The 17,110-nt window shown below is 37.0% G+C and overlaps 1 protein-coding gene across 1 annotated transcript in view; it reads left to right on the forward strand.

Moving 5' to 3' along the window:
* side-II (sidestep II) overlaps positions 1 to 17,110 on the forward strand; it is a 290,969-nt gene that overhangs the window by 209,834 nt on the left and 64,025 nt on the right. Inside the window, exon 13 of the mRNA XM_067769114.1 lies at positions 11,232 to 11,334. Within this exon, the coding sequence (XP_067625215.1) occupies positions 11,232 to 11,334 (103 nt within the window). The remainder of the gene's footprint in view (positions 1 to 11,231; positions 11,335 to 17,110) is intronic.

Below are 17,110 nucleotides of genomic sequence, written 5' to 3' on the forward strand. Positions count from 1 at the left end.
TCGAAAATATTGGTATAGAAATTTCATTTACAAATAATACAAAGGTATGTTTTTTTAGTGTGTATTTTCCTGGGGGATCAAGAGCAAGTGATGTCGGTCGCAGATTTAAAGCAGATTTGAGAAAATTGTTTAACCAGAATACAAAATTTGTTGTCTGCGGCGATTTTAATAGTAGACACCGTGACTGGGGTTGTTTGAGGGCAAATTCTTGGGGAAATATCCTACACGAAATGAGCATAACTCTACCTATTTCCATTTTATACACACAAGAGCCCACATACATTCCTGCTGCTGCAAGATCAAATCCGTCAACTCTTGATCTTGTGGTCTCAAATATACCCCATATCATAACTGCACCTACAGCGGTAAACAGCTTAAGCTCTGATCATCTTCCGGTTATGTTTAAGATAAATGATTCCACGAGCCCGTCTCCTCCCATACAATTTGATTTTAAAAACGCAAATTGGAAGCTATACACTAAAGTACTACATAAATCGCTGCGAGATGTGTCATTAGATCTAGATTCCATTAACGACAAATCCCAAATCGATAACAATGTCGCTTTTTTGTCAGACAAAATTTTAAATGCGGTCAGATTGGCAGTTCCCAAAGTGCCATGTAAAAAACATCATGTCAGCTTACCACCACATATATTACAACTTATTAGGACAAGAAATTATTACCGCCGTCAATGGGGTCGATACAGAGTTCCAATCGACCTTGAAATGATGAAAAGATACACCCGTTTAGTCAACTTAGAAATTTTGTATCACAGAAATAACTCATGGTCAGAAAAATTGAGTGAACTTGAACATGGATCTAAACCCTTCTGGAATTTAACAAAGGTCCTAAGGAAAAAGTCCGTAGGAATTCCACAACTAGTCTCTGAAAGCGAAATTATTTATACAAATGAGAGAAAAGCGGCATTGTTCTCTGATAACTTTTGCGAGTATCACAAAATTGCGGAAAACTTAGGTACGCAAAGCAATGCTAATTTGGTCACCTCTGCTATAAGTGACTTCGATCGTCTTGTCATAAATACCCCTACTTCTAACTATGTAGATTTTAAAACGGTATTATATATCATTGGTCAGCTGCATACAAGAAAGGCATCTGGAATTGATGACATCAAAAACGTGATGATTAAGTACTTTTCTAAAAGTACAATCGATTATTTAACCTTTTTAATTAATTCGTGCCTTAAAATACAATACTTTCCTGACACTTGGAAAGTCGCAAACGTTATTCCTATTCACAAAGCAGGTAAACCAAAAAATCTTGTTACTAGCTATCGACCAATCAGCCTATTAAGTAGCCTCAGCAAGATACTAGAACAGGTCTTGAAATGTAAAATTTGGGAGGTTCTATCTTCCAACGACATCCTACCAGACGAACAGTTTGGTTTTCGACAATTTCATAGTACTACTCATCAACTTAAAAGACTATGGAAGCATATAAAACTAAACTTTAATGCAAAAAAATCAACTGCCCTCGTATCCTTAGATATTGAGAAGGCCTTTGATACTATGTGGCATGATGGTTTAATTTATAAGTTAGTTAACTACGGTTTTCCGCCGCATTTGATCGCAACTATTAGAAGCTTTTTAACTAATCGATATTTTTGTGTACAAGTTGGCAATGAGTTTAGTGACCTTAAACTAATTCCTGCTGGCGTTCCTCAAGGATCAGTTATTGGCCCCATCCTCTATATTATCTATTGCTCAGATATACCAGCATTACCTGATTGTAACTACGCAATGTATGCAGATGACATTGCTATTTTTAATTCCCATGAGTTTGGTCAAAAGTCTGTAGAAATACTACAGTATTCTCTAAACATTATCATCGACTATTTGTGTAAATGGAGAGTTAAAGTCAACGTTAACAAATCTCAAGCCCTCTTTTTCACAAGAAAAAGAAGTTCTTGTTACTATCCCAATTCTAAACCAAATATATGCAATACTGAGGTGCAGTGGTCGACCAATATCAAATATCTTGGAATTGTACTTGACCCAAAATTACGCTTTAGAGATCACACCCAATATAATCAAACTAAATTTAGTATAGCTCTAAAACTTCTGTATCCGTTAATAAACCGAAAATCTAAGCTCAGTAATGAAAATAAGGCCACAATTGCTAAAGTTATTTTTCAATCTATAATTTTATACGGGTGCCCAGTCTGGGGTAAATGTGCCAAAACGCACATTGAAAAAATACAAGTTAAACAAAATAAGTTGTTGAAAATTATGTTTGATTTGCCGTGGCATTTTTCAACTACAAAGTTGCACACACAAAACAAAATCAGTCTCGTTTCGGACCGTATTGAAAAAATAACTGACAAATTTGAACGCCTCTGTGATATATCTACAAATCCACTAATTTACAATCTAAATTACTCTTAGTTTATCATATAATTAAACTGCGTACTATATTTATGAATAGTGTTTATAGGTAGTATTAACTTTAATGCAAAATATAATTTCCAATGTTTTTTTCTAAGCTAAATCCTAACTCTCCTAAGCTAGATTTTTTCCCTTATATCAACTTTAAGTTTTAGTAATCGATATATTTTAAACTCACTTATAATACTATAGTTGTAAGGTTTATTTAAGAAGCCATATCATCTAAAACCGTGTATTTAAAAAGTTTAAATAAATTGAATTGAATTGAATTGAATATTGATAAGACTAACACTTTAAGTCTAATATCGTAAGATCTTCGATAATTTGCAGATAGGGCTGGCTGTAAAATTTTTTATCTCGTTAAATCTGATTAGGATTTTCTTGAAGGGCTACGAGCTCCTTTGCTAGCATATAAGCTCTTTAATTGGGATTGTATATATTTATTAGGGATGTTCGCCTTGATAGCCACCTGAGTTCATGTTCTTCGTCGCTTTCCATCAAACAAGGACTTCATGGTAAAGAATAGGCTTCATAATCGCTCCAATTACCCGATGCGATTAAGGATGCCGTGGATGAAATGCTATCCAGTGGTATTACGATTAGGGAATTTAACATCTACAAGGATAGTCCATCGGCCGTCAAAGATTTGTTTTCAACTATAGTGTGATCGAGGGAGGTCTCGGAGTGCCTGACCTCGCTTGCGATTGCATCGAACTATTTTAGGATTAACATTATCTTGGGTCCTGGTCATAGTGATATCCCGGGACACTGTCAAGGGGACAATTGATTCGGGTGAAGATGGCTGTAGAGATTCCAAGGTTGCCACTTATGGTCTGCTCCTGCATAAATGGGCCTCAAGTCAGCTCAGCAAGCGTTGGTCGGATACCACATTTTGCAAGAACGCTAGTTACTTTTGGCCCTAAGTGGATGACAATAGGCCTGGCGAAAGGATTGGGATCACTAAGGCTCACATCTATCAATGGTAGTTGGGGTTTTGAAAGGACACTCTCCAATGGGATTTTGTATGGTACGTCTCAATATACTGGAAACCCCCATCCTGCTGCAGCTGTATGAAGGATGATGAGCTGAGATCATTTAATTACTTTATGCTTTATTGCGCTACTTTCGTCAGAGCAAGGCAAAAGTATTTCGGTCGCAACTCACTTGGCTCTCCGGACGATCTATTCAAGGTTGAGATCGGTATCATTAAAAACTGTATCGTTGCTAAGTAGTTATACGTCACCGTTATTTTATGTGGTATTACAATGGACCTTCATGCGGTCCATGTGAGCTTCTCTAACCAGGGCAACTACCAAACCCGATAACAGAGAGAGGGGACTGCCAAAACACTGCCCCCAGGACCGCTACGGGTTGTCTTATGTCCCATTAGGGAGAGAAATAAAATTCCGAACAAATGGTTTCTGTTGAATATCCAGAAACCCGGGCAACCCAACAGACATCTGATTGATGAAACCACACCTCCCAGGGGACTAAGGGGTCATCTCCGTAAGCATTATGAGGAATTACGGCACCTGAGAACACAGCCGTTTGAAGGAAAAAATCACAAACAGGTCCTCAGTGATATCCACAAATAGGCGTCGGACTTCTATGTCAGGAATTGCCCGTCGAATCAATTTCTTTAAGAAAAATACCCTGAACTCGCAGAAGGGGAACGCACTCTCCCTAGGGAAAGCACGTTGCTCTAGCTTAACACCCCTCTCACTATGGTCCACCCCTGTTGAAACTGTAAGTTTCATTGGATTTCCGTTAGAGGAAATTTATGAAAATTTGTGATCGGTCACACCTATTGGATGGGGCGAAGCATTGCTACAACAATAACAAACACAGAGAGGGGGATAGACTTGACATAAACCCCAGCGTTCTCTTGCAAACACACAATGCCGTTTCTTCTCTCTTTCCTCCACATGAGCTTACACTGTCTCTCCCCTGTAGTTTTGCCAATTCGCAACTCTATACATCCAATGAAACAATGGTTCACGGTTTCTTCGCATTGGCGCCAATCCGATACCGGATATCAAGGCATGTAAATCCGGCAGTGCCTAATCCATCAGAGTGCTTATTATTAGTAGGCATTCGCCATTTAGCATCGTTTTAGCACTGCAAAGGTGATAGAAACTTACCTTGTGTCCGTGGTAACTGATATCGTTGATTTATATAGTGATATTTGAGCATTGAAAGAGAGCAATAACAGCGAAAATCTGCAAGATGTGCGGTGGTGTATCGAATGGAGTTTGCAACGTTTTTCGCTTCAACCATTCATATTTCATTCATGTTTTATATATATTTTTTGAAAATGTTATCCTTTACAATTAAAAAGATATCAGTTTTTTGGTACTCCACCGCACTTTCGATTCTGGCTCTGATTTCTATTACGGTTTCAGTAAAGAAAACTTGCACCGTCCGATTTTGATTTCGGTTGCGGTAAATCTACATCCGTTACATGCCTAATGATTACACCCATAATATAAATATTTGAACATACATACAAAGTATTTATTTCTTACACTTTTCTTGGTTGGCTTTTGTTTGTAATATTCTATTAATGTTAGCTGTGGGCCGCCTACTGTGCATCTGGTAGATATTCTTAATCAAGATCTGTCCGAAACTTTGTTGCGTAGATTGAAAACATCAGAAACAACGCAAGCAATTTTTCCAACGCCCAACATCATTTAATTTCCTTTTGCTATTACTCTTAACTTTGTTTCCTTGCATTAGTTTTAAATCAATTATTTACATATTGGCCAGAGTTGTTTAGTACGCGTGCCACGTATTTTGCTTATTATTTTAAGTGAAACAAAAAAATGAAAAAATCCTTTTTTATATAAGTTTTAATAGGTGCTGAGACATTGTTGTAAATGTATTGAGAGTTTTGTAAGTTTATCTTATTTTCTTGCATAATTTAGTAAAGACATGTGTTGTATAGCAAATTAAGTAAGTTTGATAAAATGTTTAGTTGTTGTAAAAAGGTTAAGTGGACACAAAAAGCTTTCCAAGTTGATCGTATTTGATTTCTTTCTTAATTTATCTTCACGAAAATTGTCCAACTTTGTGAAACATTAACGTCACATTATGTTTTAGATGAGATAATTTAATTTATCTGTTTTTTCTTATGTGCTGTTTGAGACTTTCAAGAAGCTGTTTGAACACCCAGCATGATGAGCTATTTATGCAATTGAAAAGTGCTACTTATTTATAGGCAGATATCTTTGCTGAAGGTTTAGGAAAAGCTAAATCAAAGTACTTAAAAGAAGGCGTGAGTACTGATAGAACGATACGAGTCCTGTGTGAGTAGCATAGATACTTTTCCAAAAAAATTTCGAGTATTGCGTACCCGATGCTTCTATCCAAGTATTGAGTAAAATATCGATACTTTACCTCGATATTTTCACCGATACTTTGCCAAGTGCCGATGGTCTACATCATTAAGATCAAAAAACTTCAGTCCATTAATACCATAACTTGAGCATAAACTGAGATCATCGACGATGCGATAAGAGCTCTGCACTTAGCTTAAACCGACTTTATGATAATGGTGGAAGGCGAGACGATTTCTACATGTGGAGGTAAAAGAAAAGTATGTGTTTATAGTCTAGAACCACCAACTCCAACAATATTAGGAAAAGCTGCTTACTCCACAAAATGTCAACCCATTTTAACTTGTCATGCAATAGAGCTTTTTCATTCTACTGTGAAATTTTGGTGGATAGAGTTAGCAGCTTTACAGCATCGTTGACGAAAATGGTCGAAAATTTTGCAAGCCGTAAACCAAAAGCCGTTAATATCACTTTGCAATTTGACGGAAGTATGGTCCTTGATATTTATACATATTTTATTTCATTTATTCAAGGTTTTACAATTAGTACAATAAGATATCAGAATCTTTTATGGCACAACAAACAATTACTGCATCTGAAATTATAATATATATTGGGGCGAATGTTAGCATAACTATGCTGCTACTAGATAAATGCACAAAAAAAATGAAGCAAGCAGCCACACTTCTGTACATGAACACATCATCAACACACAGCCACTTACACATATAATAGAAGGCGACGAAGAATATTTCACACACATAACCAGCAGCTTAAAGCAAAGAAATTATCTCACATACACATATGTAGTCATTAGCTAAGAGACGAAGTTGTTACTCATTCATACACACGCATATAGCTAAATAACCAAGCTTGCGATGCAACTGTTCCATGTTCGTGAAAAGTCTAGACTTTAGGAGAAATATGCGAACGAAGCAACAGAGAGTATAAAAGCACGGCAAACTGAGGAATAATTAAGCAGTTTGATTTAAACACGCATTTGTGAAGTACGTGATAGCGCAGTATAATTGTACTACTTCCAAGTAGTCTAAAAATAGACCATTTTGCAATACTGAATATTGGAGTTATTTATTCGACAGTTCAGCGATTCGAATGTCAGCAGAAGGTGCATAATAACCCATTAGTGCATAAAGTTTATCCATATACTTATAATAAGTTTCAGTGAAAATTACGGGTTGTGGAGATCACATTTATCAAGTAGTGAGAGAAAAGTTACACATTTGTCTGTAATTTGTTGTAAACGACCCGTCCGATTTATCGAACGCTATGCACTCCGGCACCTTGAGCTACCTCATGAGAAATAAAAAAGTGTTAAGGCTTCTAGCAAAATTTATTTAAAATATTACTGAAAATAAGGAAATATAAGTACAAGAATGTTATATAAACATATATTTATTTATTATGATACTCCATAAGACACTTCGGATGGAGATCTACTTCACATCTGAGGCACTTGTATTTCGACTTCCCTTCACACTTATTTGCAAGCCGGCGTTCTGAATATATTGAAACAATCCAATAGTTCAAGCAATCAAACCGTGTAGTGGATAATGGTGTAGCTGGTTTTCGTCCTTGATGTGGTGGAATTCCGTGCGTGACGAGCAGAGTTTGAGCTAAATGCCTCCTAAATGCAAACAGGGAATCCGTGTATTTATTGCAGCCAACTTTTTTCGCAAGTAATACTTCGTCGGCCGCCCTGTAATCGGTGTAGCCTCGGTCTTCTCCTTTAAACATTTTTACATATTTCAGAGGACAATTTTCTGTGCGATTAGCTCGTAAAGTACCAGTTGCATAAAATCCTATTTCTCGGAGGTGCTTCATCAAACTTAGAGATGTAAAGAAATTGTCAAAGTATATTTTTATCCCATTATTAGATGGTAACTTTATTTCTCAGCACTTCTTCCAGTGTACAAATTAAAGGCAACCATATATCCAGTGCTTGCAAACAAAGCCCAATTTTTAAATCCAAATCTAATGGAATTTCCCCTTATAAATTGTTTAGCGTAGTGCTTTCCGTAATACGGAATAATGCTTTCATCGAAACTGTAATGTTCGTCTATGCCGTGGTGCTTTTGGAAAGAATTCCCTAGGCTATCTAGTAATGGACGCAATTTATACAGTCTGTCAGAAGATGAGCCTATTTGGCTATTATCATTGAGGTGCATGTTTTGGAGTATTGATTCGAACCTGTTACATCTTATATTTTCGGAAAGCAGTTTTGGAACATCGTTGTCTCTGGAAAAATAAAGTCGTTTATTTGGTAACTTGGCGTATCCTGATAGTAGCCTTCCTCCCAAAATGACATAAATTTCATCTTCAGTAACCATTAACTGTTTATTCCTCTGCCCAGCGTAAATATTGGTTTTCTCCACAATTTGTTTGATCAAATCTTAATTAAAAATAATTTAGAAAATCTACAGGAGTTTTACAATTACAAGCCTCTTCTGATGATGTTTGTGGGCTCAATTCTGTACAAGTAAAATTTGGAATTTCTCTCTTCCATAAGTCAACCCTTCTTTTCTTTGCTGGCTGTAGCCGTGTCTTCAAGGTCGAGAGTCGTTCATCCTCCTCGCATTCCCTGCTCGAGGAGGCCTCGTGCAAACGATAATCTTGATTAGATCCTTTATTTGTACGAAAACGACGGAGTTCGTACTTAGTTCGCATAAATTATTGCGTTTTCCCAAGTGGTTCAAATTACCATTGTGCTCTTCATCCGATTTGTCACTGTCTTCGTCCGTAGCTTGACCTTCAAGTTTGATTGGTGGCTCTACATAAATAATGTTTCCATTGTCAGTATTTTCATTATCACGCTCCAAAAGGCTCAAAATTTCATCTACTGTCAATCTAAAAAAAGCAACAAACCAATAAACTTATAGCCTGCTATGCATAACGTTCGATATATCGGACATCACAACTAAATACTACAGAAAATGTTTCCTAATAACGCAAACTTCGTAATTTTTCATGTTTTGCTTAGTAACACACCCATACACTAATAAGCACTTGTCATTAAAAAAATTTTCTGAAAATATGCCAAAAAATATAACAAAATATTTTAACCTTTGCGTGAAAAAGTCTGCTTGCAATCCGCCATTCTGAAAAATGTAAAATAACGGGAACTTTTTATGACAGATCGATAAACGAAGGTTTGCCATTGTTGAAGAAATAGTTTCTTTTCGACTACACCGTTTAAGCCTCCACACATCACAAATTTGATGCATACAAATTTAATTTTATTAATGTCCGATATATCGAACGTTATGCTGTAATGGGTTAATCGGAACTCCCCAAAATTCGGTACAATATAATAATGGAAGGATATATTTAAACAGACTACTATAAATAATTTTAGGAAAAAATACAAAATAGATGAGGTAAAGGATAAAGAAAAAGATAAAAAAAGTTAACATAAAAGTAGTTATGATATTATATTTAATGGTCAGTCCAGTTTTACAAATTAGAAAATTGCTAAAAATAAGACGCCTTAGTTATATAGATCCGATCAAAAGCGAACAAAGACCACACCTAGTTTAAAAGACACGGTTATAGTTTTAATCTTAACAAAGTTTCCAATATATACATATATGGTACGTAACAATGCTACCAGTAGAGACAGAAGAGATATGGTAGAGCAAAGTACAAAAGCTATAAAAAAGAAAGTCGTTCTGATCCCCCTCTATTTAGTTAATCTCTCCACAAAACGTTTAATGGCATAAAATATACTTGACTTGAATTACCTCCGCCGAGTTTGGACCGAGTTCTCTTCCAATTTGCGTCGTTCTATTTTAAATTTAAAAGTTTCTTGACTTTTGGTAAAAACTCCGAAATACTCACTTGGATCGAGTATACTCGATACCTTTTACTGAGTATGAGTACTAGCATCGATACTTTGATCCGGGTAATTTATATGAGTACCGGTATCGATACTTTTTCTAAAAGTTCTATCACTAGGTATTAGTGCAAAGTACTTCTGATGTATGTGGTACAAGAGCGAGTCTAGAAAACTACAACAAATAAACTAGAGCTCGCACAGTGGTTGAAGTTAAACCATTACAGTAGTTAGTGTGTCTGAACTAAATATCCAGATTCAAAGAATGTGAAGCAAATCATTTGTTCAGTTTTGTAGAATTTATGAAAAAAAAAAATCTTCACATCGATGTTATTTATACTGCTTTCAGTAAAGTAATTGACAAAGTATCCCACTCCATACTTATTTACAAGCTGGATCGGATTGGCTTCCAACCTGGTATTAATGAATGATATCTGTACCAATATAAAACATTCCAAAATCTTAATGTACGCTGATGATGTAAAACTTTTTAGGTCTTATGTGTCTATCGGAGAACGTCCTTTCCTTTAAGCGGATTTAAACTACCTAATTACTTGGTACAACGTAAATTCAATGCCGCTGAACCTCAATAAATGCAAATTCGTATGCTCTCTCGGAGATCTTTGCCAGCAGCTTCTTACGTAATCGATAGATTATAAATTTAGTTTCAGCCTTCATATTAATGCTACTGTCAATAAGGCTGGAGGTGTTCTTTCATTCGTGAAACGATGGTCCAAATAATTTAGTGACACTTCTATAACTATAGCCCTTTTTACCATATTAGTATGATCGATACTAGAATCAGGCGCGGATCTACGGGGGAGGAAATATTGGGCAACAAGAAACGCCAATTTCGTCTTCGCTGTGTTAACTGGCGCGAATTAGTCACTTCAAGGGAATTTTCGTTTTCGTTCGTTTTCCCCTTTGGTTCTTCCAGCGGAGTGCGGACTGCCCTCTTACTCTGCATCCATTGGTGGGTTCCGATAAAAACACTTTCTTAGCCGAAGAATAATACTTCATAGGCATAGCCTGCGTTTTAATTTGCTGAGCTATGCTGATGTCTGCGTAAAGCTCATCATTAAACCTTCTTCGGTATTCGCCATCGCCAACGCGTAGAGGACCGTAAATCTTTCGAAGAACTTTTATCTCGAACACTCCAAGAGCCGTCTTATTTCCTGATGTCATAGTCCATACTTCTGCATCATATACCAATAATTTGTAGAGCATGGTTTTCGTTTGCCTGGGCAGGACCTCACAGTTCACAGAAGCATATCATAAGTTATCATTACTTTCCAGAAAATTATTGAAAATTCATCGATTCAATTGACGCGATTTGCTTCTATACGAAAACTGTGTTATCGCTAATCAATACTTTTCAAGGCCTTCAATATTCTAATTATCCTAAATTATATTTACATTTAAAATTTAGCTATTTTCAAGACTACCAAAAAGTTCTTATCTTCTCCAAAATTGTTAAAATTTTCTTTTAATACAACTTAATTACAAATATTTGTTGAGCAGCTCAGCAATCTTAAATTCTGAAACATTCTCCAACTAAATAATTACATATAAACACAAGACATCGCTAATTGAGTTTAACTTTTGTTTAACTTTTTTTCTTTGATTTCCTTATTACCACCTTAGATACACCCGTTTGTAAGCATATGGATCGTGTCATACTAATTGGAGCCTCAAAGGATGAAACTGTCGAAGTCACGTGCGAAATACAAGCTGATCCACCCCCTAGGTAAGTATAAATATCATACAGACAGACAATGCTATAATCAAGTACATAATGTGTAACTCGTTCATCAATGTCGGTTTAGCTAAACTTTGAGTTAAATGATATAACAGGTACCAATAGAAGAGAAGAAGAAGAGTGAACCAAATAGTTAGGCAGAACAATCATGGAAATTAGCAAAAACTTTATGCGTGCACAAATGTAGTGTCTTTCAAATGCCTTACAGGTAAATAATTACAAAACCCGGCAGTGAATTACACTTGTCCGGAATAACCGCAGCACTAACGTTTAAAATATGGCACTGGTCTATTACTTTTCTCTCGCAGTGCTTCCAAATAAACCTTTTAACATTGCTTTGTGCTACGAAATAGAATTTATCCCCTTTGCCGTAATATCGAACGCGTTTAGACTTGTTCAGTCGTAGGTGGCTCTGAGGCAGTCATTGTTGTGATTGCTTCATTTAGGCCCGGTTTTTCAGTAGTTGGTTAAGCTAAGCTTAAACAAAGTTTGCTTAAACTCTAGTCAAATTTAAACTCCAGTTAAACTACTGAGCAGTTTTTCAGTCACAGTTTAAGGCCGCCTTTGTAGATACGGCAACAGCTGGATTTTGTTTACCCAACAAACATGGAAAATATTTTTCCAGCGAAATATATATCTAGTTCCGGAGGTGATATACAACATCATTATTTAATTATTCTTAGACCATATAGTCCTCGAGTTGATATCCAACTTCATTCTCCAATAACTCTCCAACCTTTGAGAAGTTTTGTAAAATTTAGAGTTCTCGAGTTTATTATCATTATCAAATTATTATACAACCTTTGAGAAATTTTGGTATATCGAGTTGAGGTGGAGTTGAAAAAAAAATCCCCAAGGTGGTACCACCAAAACCAGCAGCTGTTTATTGTGAGAATTAAACACCTGGTTGATAGCAGTAATGAAGCATAATTAATAAAAAATATATAAAACATATTTTATTATATTTTCGTGAAAATACTGCAGAATGGAATCTTACATTTGAGTGCAGTTAGAGAACCACAAGGTGGGAATTAAATTTTTTTAACTTACCCTTTTTGCTGAGTAAGCTATAATTCTCGAGCTGAGCCACTGCTTCGAAACAACTCTTGAGATTTTAGAAGTATACCTAGTAGGGCGGGTCGATTTAAAAATCGCTCATTACTCTAAGAAAATCGTAATCTAGGGATCAAAATAAGAAACTTTGCCGAAGGAACCATACCTCTAAAACGAATTCTGATGTCCCCCCCTTTGGGTCTAACTTTTGGGTAGGGGTAATTTCAATTCTACCTGCTGTGTCTTGTGGTGGCTTAAAAAAAACAACACAAGCAATTTTATGATCTGCAATTGTGTCACAGTGATACCTTCATTTTTTAAAACGGTTGAATAAAAAACCCACACAACTATGTTTACGAAATGCAAATGCATCACAGTGATGCCTTGGTTTTAAAAGGGGGTTGTAAAAACGCTAATTTCTAATAATTTTTTTAATTTCTTTTCTGTTTCTAAGTTAAATTCATTTTCTCATTTACATATGTTCTGACTAAATAAATTTCTAAAAAGAAAAATAAACTCCAAAAAGAAAAAACATAGGCATTTCAAAGTGGGATTTTTCAAAATTTGCCCCTACGACGCAAAGGGGGGGGACATCAGAATTCGTTTTAGAGGTATGGTTCCGTCGGCAAAGTTTCTTATTTTGATCCCTAGAATATGATTTTCACAGAGCAATGGGCGATTTTTTTGCCTCCCCACAAATCGACCCGGCCTAATGCCTAGTTATCAACATGAGCTCTAATGTTACTCAAGCCCAAATGTTTGTTGGGTATATTCGAAGTCATTTCGAACGAACGCAAATAACTGATAGGTTAATTTGAGGTTAACCCTGCCAGATCGGCCACTTAAGCTTAGATTAAACTTCCAGTTAAAGTAGACTGAAAAACTGCAGAATAAGTTTTTAACTAACAAACTGAGTTGAACTTATATTGAAAACCCGGGCCTTAAATACATAAATATAGCTCTGGTCTAAGCGATTTTGATACAAGTGTGGTTGCCTTACAAGCGTCTTGATGCACATGCGATTAGCATCAGTTCAGAAGTAGTCAAAGAGCCTGTACTGCAAAATTGTCGCTTTGCTTGACTTTCAACTATTTACTCTGCAGGGAAGTTACAAGAGTGGTGAGGGAGGAGTTATAGTGACAACGGAAGATGTAGCAATCACACCTGAGTTTATTGTGTTGAGTGTAAAACTTTTACTTCCTGTTTGTAACTATAACAAAACAACGAACAACTTTGGCTCATTAACGACGTCACATCTGTATACACAATATATGTATGTACATAAGTGTATACAGCTACAAAAAAGAAGTTACATACTTATAACACAATGGGTATATGAGCATATCCTGGCATCTGATATGCTCCGGGTTGTTATCACAAATGCATAAAGCCTGGGAGATGTAATAGCCGGAGGCAAATAGTAATTAATTTTCACTGTCCAATTTCTAAACCGCACACAAATAAAAGTGGTAACCTGGTGAATGCACCAACCCAATATATAACTAATGCGTACAAACCCAGTAGAGAGTTTCAAGAAACGAGCTTGAAACTTGTGCAGTTAGTTGAGACTTTTAATCATTGAAGAATATGGGAAAGCTGAAAGCTTGTAAACAGATATTTAGTATTACGTAACTTTTCACTTTTTTTCTAGCTGGCTTGAGGTCTGAGTTGAAATAAAAACACAAGGGTTTTTTTTTTTTTTTTTATATATATTACCAATATATTTCGATTACACACGGTAATCGTCTTCAGGGTGAACAATTTTTTACACGTGTGTATCACTTGACGTGGAGTTTATCACTGACCCTTTGGCATTGGCCTTAACACCCGCGCCGATAGTTTTGCTTACTCCAAATAGGAAAAAGAAGCGGTAAAGGTGGGTTTGAGGGTGAATGAGGACACAACAAAGTACCTGCTGTCATCGAACAAAGAGTAGGCGCATATGCGCCTTGGCAACCACGCTACTGTTGGCAGCCATAATTTCGAAGTAGTAAAATACTTCGTTTATTTGGGAACCAGCATCAACACTAGCAACAACATCAGCTCTGAAATCCAGCGAAGAATAACTCTTGCCAATAGGTGCTACTTTGGACTAAGTAGGCAATTGAAAATTAAAGTCCTCTCTCGGCAAACGAAAATCATAACTTACAAGTCACGTATCGTTCCCGTCCTGCTATATGAGGCAGAAGCATGGACCATGACAACAGCAGATGAAGCGGCTTCGGGAGTGTTCGAGAGAAAAGTTGTTCGAAAGATTTATGGACCTCTACGCGTTGGCGATGGCGAGTACCGAAGAAGATTTAATGATGAGCTGTACGAGCTATACGCAGACATAAACATAGTCCAGCGAATTAAAACGCAGCGGCTGCGCTGGCTAGGCGATGTTATGCGAATGAAAGATAAAGCTCCGGCCAAGAAAGTGTTTCTATCGGAACCCGCCTTTGGAAGCAGAGGTAGAGGGCGGCCCCCACTCCGTCGGAAGGACCAGGTGGAAAACGATTTAAACTCCCTTGGTGTGACCAATTGTCGCCGGTTGGCGAAGCGAAGGAGCGACTGGCGCGCCTTGTTGGACGGCCATAACCGTTTAGACAGTTAAGCGCCAATTAAGTAAGTAAGTAATATGACCCTCGAGAGTTGGGAGCACCAAAGGAGGTCAAGCTTTCCTCCTCCTGCCTTCCCCTTCCTTTGCTTCAAAACTGCGGTGTCGACTGAAATATTATATTTCCATAATATAACTCGCCGTCGGTATCACGGACAGGATCATAAATCTTACGGAGGGCTTTTCTCTGGAACACTACTTACTTACTAATTTAATTGGCACTTAACCGTTTAAACGGTTATGGCCGTAAAACAAGGCACGCCAGTCGTCAACCGGTGCCAATTGGTCACACCAAGGGAGTTTAAATCGTTTTCAACCTGGTCCTTCCAGCGGAGTGGGGGCCACCCTCTACCTCTGCTTCCATAGGCGGGTTCCGGTAGAAACACATTCTTGGCCGGATCGTCATCTTTCATTCGCATAACATGCCCTAGCGAGCGCATCCGTGCGTTTTAAATCGCTGGACTTTGATGTATAAAGCGTATAGCTCGAACAGCTCATCGTTAAATCTTCTGATGTTGTCATGGTCCATGCTTCTGCACCATATAGCAGGACGGGAACGATACGTGACTTGTAAGTTATGATTTTCGTTTGCCGAGAGAGGACTTTAATTTTCAATTGCCTACTTAGTCCAAAGTAGCACCTATTGGCAAGAGTTATTCTTCGCTGGATTTCAGAGTTGTTGTTGTTGCTAGTGTTGATGCTGGTTCCCAAATAAACGAAGTCTTTTACTATTTCGAAATTATGGCTGCCAACAGTAGCGTGGTTGCCAAGGTGCATATGCGCTGACTCTTCGCTCGATGACAGCAGGTACTTCGTTTTGTCCTCATTCACCATCAAACCCATCTTTACCGCTTCTTTTTCCAGTTTGGAGTAAGCAGAACTAACAGCGCGGGTGTTTAGGCCAATGATATCAATGCCATCAGTATATGCCAGTAATTGCACACTTTTATAGAATATTGTTCCAGAGCGGTCAAGTTCTGCAGCTAGTATAATTTTCTCCATCATCAAATTAAAGAACACTACAAGAGCCCTCTCATCTTCTCTCGACACCGTCCATGATTACAAATGATAAGAGACTTGTAGAGCGTGATTTTTGTTCATTGAGAGAGCACTATACTTTTCGGTTGCCTACTCAGTCCAAAGTAGCACTTGTCGGCATTGTTCATGCTGTTAATGCTGGTTGTCAAATAGACGAAATCCTTCACAGTCTCCAATTTATATTCGTCAAAAGTGACGCGACTACCAAGACGCGAATGCGCCGATTCGTTCTTAGACGACAGCAAGTACTTTGTCTTGGCGTCATTTACTACAAGACTCCTTTTTTGCTTTTTTATCTAATCCAATGTTACTACTGAGTTCACTTTTTTCACCCAGATCTCCAGTATTCCTTCTTTTACCCACTGGGTGTAAGTAGTTGCACACATACTAAAATAGTTCAGTTGTTATTAAAGCAGTCTTGTTGCGTGCTAGTGGCAACAAGGATAAGGAAGTTGTAGAATTCATTCATCATTTGTAATTGGGTGCAAAGACTCAATACGGTTTGTTGGTGTGTATGTGTGTAAGTTTGTATCCTCAACAGCAAAATGTAATAAATGATACTTTACTTATATTTGTACTTGAGGTAATTCGTCAAAATTTCCATTGAGCGTAAAAGGTATTTAAATGTGGGAGTAGATGGGCCAAAATATGTAGTGGTTGTAATAAAGGAGTATCAAGGCATATTGTAGTTATATTTCATCACACTCAGTTACTTATAAGTAGATGCATACAAACTGCTAACTTAGGTGGAATATGTAACTCATGAAAGCTTTTTTCATGCCTATTTAGGAATAATAATTAATAGCAAACAATCCATTGCTTTCTAGTGGTTTATAAATTAACGTTAGTTATATTTAGCTTATGTCATAAATTAATTAGTGGAAGTGTTACTGTGACATTGAGTGGAAGTTGTACGGTCCTTAAAAAAACAACTTGAAAAACTACATGTAGCCATCAATTTAAATTGTTAGGATTTTTTGTTAGGAATATTAATCACGCAATAAATATGTCAAATTTTACATAATGAAGTAACGGTGTGTTTAATATTAACCTTGTATATTTTTTTATTTCTGG

The sequence above is a fragment of the Eurosta solidaginis genome, chromosome 2 (assembly GCF_040869045.1).
Source record: "Eurosta solidaginis isolate ZX-2024a chromosome 2, ASM4086904v1, whole genome shotgun sequence".
Classification (NCBI taxonomy): domain Eukaryota; kingdom Metazoa; phylum Arthropoda; class Insecta; order Diptera; family Tephritidae; genus Eurosta; species Eurosta solidaginis.